At 36.8% G+C, this 6,606-nt stretch overlaps 1 protein-coding gene across 4 annotated transcripts in view; it reads left to right on the forward strand.

Moving 5' to 3' along the window:
* Positions 1-4,632, forward strand: part of RGS17 (regulator of G protein signaling 17) — a 76,020-nt gene extending 71,388 nt beyond the window's left edge. For all 4 annotated transcript variants that reach the window (XM_052784692.1, XM_052784690.1, XM_052784691.1 and 1 more), the window contains exon 5: positions 1,128-4,632. In XM_052784692.1, the coding sequence (XP_052640652.1) occupies positions 1,128-1,316 (189 nt within the window). In that variant the 3' untranslated portion in view covers positions 1,317-4,632. The remainder of the gene's footprint in view (positions 1-1,127) is intronic.
* Positions 4,633-6,606: the final 1,974 nt, after the last annotated feature.

Here is a 6,606-nt window from a genome sequence, read left to right on the forward strand (position 1 = left end):
CACCACATATAACAATACACAAGCTCATGCATCCACACACGTTCTGAGGTAGCATCCTTCACATATCAAGGTGTCTTGGTACGTGGAGCTTTCCAGGGTTGAACTCAATTCTTCGGACAATATGGCTATTTATATGGTTGCAGAGTAGTCGGGTCAGACTGCAACCTGGTGTAAATTATAGTAGCTTAACTGATCTATGCTTGGTATTTCTCTACTCAGTGTTTTAGCCTTTTTCTCCTTAGCTGAGTAAACCCTTGCTGGCCCCAGTGGGCTTTCCTGCTACTGCCATTTCATTTAATCCAGAAGGCATTAATTTTACTGGGTTTAGAGCATTTTGTGGATAAGCTGTACATTCTTTCAAATTTCTAAAGGATATTCTAAAATCATCTGTGCATTCATCCCAAGCATAATATGCCCTTTTCTGCCTAGGCACAGGAGTTCATTACAAATGGAAAGTAAGTGAGAAGCTAAAATTGAAACTTGCTAACAACTTCAATATGGGCATATGATATCCTGAAAGTATAAATTACTAGATGTTGAAGAGTCTTGAAAAGAAGGACTAATCTGAAATAGTTAATATTAATGGAGAGATTAACACAATAGAAATGATAAAAAAACTCAGGGTGATTTGTGAGTAACAAGTGTAGTGCCTGAAAAAAATGGGAAAAAAATCTGTAGGGCAGCCAGATGAGAATGCTGAATAGAAAGCTTCTAAAGATTTAACCACAAATGGTCAGGAAAAAAACATTTCAGCTCTCTGAATGACAGTCATTCAGCATTCATTTCAGAGAAGTAATTTTAAATATGTAAAAATTTTTTTTAATGTAAAATAACATATTTTGGGAAATATGGGTTACTGCAGAGGTTTATTTAGTTGCACTGTATTTATTCTGTTATACAGCTGCATTTCATCTTACAGATCTTAAGATGGATGCAGAGACCAAGTCAAAACTGAAATAGAGTTGACTGTATCGGTCTGTAATTTGGTGGCTCTGAAAGAAGCACAGAACATTACTTGAATAAACTGATAAACTTGTCATGTTCAATGGAGCCCTGGGAAATAAAGATACATATAACAGCCTTTCCAATATTACTATTTAAAATTAGTGTGTTCTCATCTTCTTCAGGTTAGTCTTGATTCCCGGGTGAGAGAAGTGATCAACAGAAACTTGTTGGATCCCAGCCCTCACATGTATGAAGATGCCCAACTCCAGATATACACCCTAATGCACAGAGACTCTTTTCCAAGGTTTTTGAACTCTCAGATTTATAAGTCTCTTGTTGAAAGTATTACAGGCTCTACTTCTGAAACTTAGTTTTAATTTTCAAGCAAAATAACTTGATTTTTTGGGGGTGGGTGGGATGGAAGAAAAGTAGTTTAATAACATCTGGAGCTGGGTTCCTGGAGAACTACAGTTTAGCACTACTCAGGCTACTGTGAAGAAAACAAATACATATTATGGTCTCTGTCTACATTTTTACCAAGGTCCTCCTTGCTCGAGATGGCATGGGAGGGGAACAATGGATTTGCCAAAATACATTTGTTTCACACTCCTTTCACCCTACTGCAGTCAAGATTGCAATGATGTATTTGTAGTTTTATGAACAGTCTCCTTGTGTATCCTCACACTGCATGTGCAAGGTAAAACTGCTTCACTTACCACTTAGTTGTTGCAATATTTAATCCAATAACATAAATTATATCTGTACTTAAGAACTTTTTTTGTGCAATACAGTCTTATGGTACATAGAAACAATTGCAGCAAACCAGAAAAAGGCTTGCATTTTTTAACATCACTAACTGAAAAAAGCCAATTTTTAAGGTGTAGCATTACTCAACATCCTCTACTGAGTACAATACACTGACTTTTTGAAGCCAATATTTCTGTACAGAAAAAAAGAGCTATTTATCACTGTTTATTTAAAATAAATCAAGCGGAGGATTCCTCTGGTTGTTCACTGCCAAAACTGTGGCATTTTCATTACAGAGTTTGCAATGTCAAAAAAGAAAAAAAAAAAGGAAAAAAAAGCACAAACCACTTAAAGGGATCCATATCTGGGTGACACAATCTATGCGCTGATATTGTTTAATTGTTAAAAGAACAAAGGTTTTCAATGTACATTTCAGATGTCAGATACTGTAATTGATTTATTAAAGACTGGCTATCCAGTTCTAACACTGTTGTATAATGTTATGTACTTCAGCAAAAAAACAAAAACAAAAAAACAAAAAGCTTGATAATTTAGTTTTTTTAATAAAGAAATTTAATAAAAGATTGCCTACATGTAGCATTTTAGAGCATTTTAGAACATTTTGATGAATTGCATCTGTCCTGTAAGATTTTTTTTTTTTTGAAAGCTAAATCCAGTAAAAAATGTTTTTAAGCAAAGTAATGTTTTACAAGGTGGCGGGTTAAAGAAGACTTATCTTAGCTTCTAGCCTCATTGATTTTGAGTAACTCCTTGAAAACAAGGGGTTTAGAGAGTAATATTAAACCAAACTTAAAGGGCTCCTAAACCTACAGTCCTTACCCAAGCAAAATGCCTACAGAAATGCAACGGGTGTCTTTCCTGGGTAAAGAATCCTGTACTGAGCCCTTAATCAGAGCTAAGGCAGCACAGTACACCCATCACTTGGCTGCCATGGTGTTTTTAACAGGTGTTTTGCTTGGCCTTTTTATCAAAAAATGTCCAATTTTAGGATGCATTTTGATGTTTAAAGAGACAGTGACTTGGAACTTAAAAAACCCACATCTTTATACCTACCATATACAAGTAAAATGAGAGTTAGCATCCCTCACAAACTGCTAAAGATATACCAAGAAATGGCTCTGAATACTTGTTAAATATATATATATATATGTGTGTGTGTATGTGTATATATATATTTAATACTGACAACTCTGGTCTTGTACTAAGACTTAAGAGGCAAGGTTCTTCTCACTTGCATAGGACTAAACGTGGCATAAGCCTGTTGTTTTTGAATGGACTGGAAGGTCTGGCAGTTGTGTCCTTGAGCAGAATCTAGCCCTAACACACTTGGCTCCAACCACCCAGTTCCTCCTTGCAGGCAGCCTCTGGTGCCGGCTCTCGCTGCAGCCGCGGCTGCTGAGGCAGGTCTGCTGCTATACAGTAACTGGTAGGATGCAGGTCTTAGTTTATCTTCTGGGGCTTATATTTTTCCTTTGTTTTACTACCTCTCATTTTTTTTAATTTATTGAACATGCTTCAAATAGCAAGTCTGGGGAATTTTTTAATCATTCTTTTTACTTGAAACCTGTGTGCTTTTTTTGGATATATATATATACGAACAATTTAACGAACTGTTTCTTAAACTCATTTGGTTTTGTAATTTATATAGAATTCAGGAGATGATTAAAAGGGCTATTCACTATTCCCTATGCAAATATTTTAACTGTTGTAGTGTTTGACAAAATGGGATCTAAAAACAAAATCTGCAAAGTGGAAAACAAATCTGTTTACAGTGGCGTTGCTGACTATCCTACCATATTCAGCACTTTTAAATATTGTTATTTATGAAAATGTAGTTTAAAATGCAAGACAAAATATTTATAAATGTTTCTTTTAATAAATACCTGTTTTGTCTGAAAGTGTTATTGTGTTATGACAACTTTATTCATGTTGGTTAGCTACTTACCATTATGAATAAAATATTCAATTATTATACTGATAGAATAATAGCTATGATGTTTACAAATCCTGAGGGGGGAAAATTCAGTGAGAAAGGACTGCCTCCTTCTACTGTGAAATACTGTTAGAAAAAATGAATTTTTCTGGCTTTTTTTCTTAATTGGAATTTAACTATGGTCCTACATATGTCTAGTATCATGTGATTACAGTTATATTTACTGTGGTACTAAACATATACAGCATCATATATGTATATATTTACATAGTGTAATTTCAAGTTTGTTGGTGTTTAAGGCACAATACATTTAGTCCACACATCTAAACAATGTGTAAGAGACAAAACTGCATGCATAAGTCTTTACAAATGTAGATTTGAATATTCTTAGTGTTACTATTTGATGGTGACCTGCTAGTCATAAGCTATCTTTATAAGATATTTCACACAGGTAGAAGTTCTTGTCAACATAGACAAGTCATCCTTTCAAGGACAGTTTTAAAGCTAAAGGTGCAGGCCCTAAAATATTATCTTGATTTCTAGCATAGGATTCCAAAATCTGTATTTGGAAACTGTTACATCATTTTGAAAAATATTACATCAATCTTCAGTGTAATACTGCAATGAAATCACGTTCAAAATTTCTTGTCTTAAATCCTCTATTTGGAGGGATTTAAAAATTGAACATAACGTGAAGTTTCTTTCTTGGAGCAAATGCTCATATTAAAATGTTTAATATACATTTCATCTATCAGTTTGGGTTTCCCAAATTTTTTTATGAAAAAATGGATTTGGTCCAAGTGGACAACAAGTCATGCCATAACATGATCTCATTGCCTATCATACAGTTCTTTGAACACAAATTGTAAAACAGTCAAGCTATTAAACTGATTTATTGTGCATGCAGTGTACAATACACTTTGAAAAACTGCCTAAATACACTTATTCTATAGCATGGAATAAAATAAGTATGTATTTAACTTGTATTTCAGTTTTTCATGAGAATGTATGTAGCAAGTGCGCTACAGAAAGCGAGTTATGTTTTTATCACTTTTGCCCAGTGTTTAATCTTTTCTGTCAAATAGAGCCTAATGCCAAATAGCCACAAATAAGCAGAGCACTTGTGTACACTCCTGACCTTTAGGTTTCAAAGAAACTGGATATATATTGTATTATGCATGTGTTCAACTTAGCTGTTTACAGTCAACTTTCACATAACTGAGCTGAAAGTAGTTTGGGATACCCAGGATAAAACAAAACCCGCAGACAGTATCAAGAGTATTTAAATTAGACTGAAGGCACATATGGTATGAAGGAGACTAAAGGTACAATGGAGAAAAGACAGGTCAGTGACACAGGTGGCTGGGCTGCATTTTAACCAGCTGGGCCCAGGCAGCACGGTACTGTGCAAATGTGGCCACAGTGCTTCCAGGTCCACAGCCCATCCACAACTTGCTTGAGCACCTGTGGAGTCCACATAATCCATTCACAGGGCAACCGAGTGGACACAAACCAGACTTAAGCTAGTAATAGCTCTGTTTTAAATTAAAACCATGCTAAAGTGTCTGCTAGGCTGTAGTCTAAACCAAGCAAATAGAGGAGACCTACATTCTACCTTAAACAGCCAGGGTTTAAGCTCTCACCTGATGCCAAACTTGCTCCCCTAGGCAGTAAATTCAATCGCAAGGAGCATCTGCCTGTGGATCCAGTATCTAGAACAGGCGGGGGGCTCTTTTGCTGGGAGCAGCTTGCCGGACTGACCACACCGTGAGCCCGCTCAGGAACCAGCAGCTTCTGTATGCAGTAAGTGCTTGCAAAAGCCATTTAGCATAAGTATTCCAGAACGCCAATTCAAAAGCAATCAAAGGTGATACAAGAAAGTCTCTTAACTTCAGCGGCTCTCTACGCCACAAGGAGTAAAGTTCACACCTCTACAATGTCTGTGAGCCTGCTCCTGGAAGTGTTAACCCAGCCAACGATAGCCTGAGTCCTTATCAAATCTAACAAAGGAAAAAATTAAGGTTGCATGTAGACAGACAGCTGCAATGTCTGCTCCAAGTTGATTTGAACTAGGTCCAACTACCAACTTCAAAATAGGGTTTTTCTCAGCCTGTAGTGCTGTTTTTGGAGAGACCCAAGAGTAGCACTGTAGCACATCCTGGGACATGGCTGCAGTGACAAAGGTCCAGTTGTGTTCACCAATACCCTGAGTATGTTTGCAGCGACAGAACATCAGCCCCATTCACACAGGTCCTGAATACTTCTGCCAGCAGAAGTGACGTTTGTGGGATGAAAGAACAAAGCAATAATGGTGCCAAAATCAGCTGGAAAAAACCTGACATAAACATTGTCTGCGTATTACTTTAACGTTATACCAAAAGACAGATTTTGCCCCTTCCTTCATCCATAAACTCACTCGGTGACAATCTATCCTTCTGACTTAAAACAGGGATACAATTCAGGTGATTCAAAGGCTGACCATCAGTCATTGACTCACACTACCTTTTTTTCTTCTCAAAAGCTTTACATTACATCACCCCTTACTCTAAATTTCCTGAGTTCTGCATACTTCTCTCACAAGCAGGGTTCACACAGCCGTTAAGACTCTTAATTTCTTTCATTGATACAGAACACCAAAATATTTGGTCTATTAAATGCATAAATTTGATCATTTTTCCCTCACCCTTCTGAAAGAAGGCTTCAGGGAGCTTCATGGGCAGGCAGCAGTGAGTGCAAGGGAAGCTTTTGGTGGGTGAGATTTCATAAACAACGGCCTGGGCTGTTTGTCAGCACCAGACTAGCCGCGCAGACTGGACATTCTCCACAATGCTCTTCGAGTGTGATTTTATTTATAAATTATTCCTACAGCGTATTTTGCCAATAAACCTTATTCAAAGCGGTGCATTTAGAATCATAGGAAAAGGCTTTTATCCAACCATTCATTTTAATGTTTAATATTC

This window comes from Harpia harpyja, chromosome 4 (genome assembly GCF_026419915.1).
Source record: "Harpia harpyja isolate bHarHar1 chromosome 4, bHarHar1 primary haplotype, whole genome shotgun sequence".
Taxonomy (NCBI): domain Eukaryota; kingdom Metazoa; phylum Chordata; class Aves; order Accipitriformes; family Accipitridae; genus Harpia; species Harpia harpyja.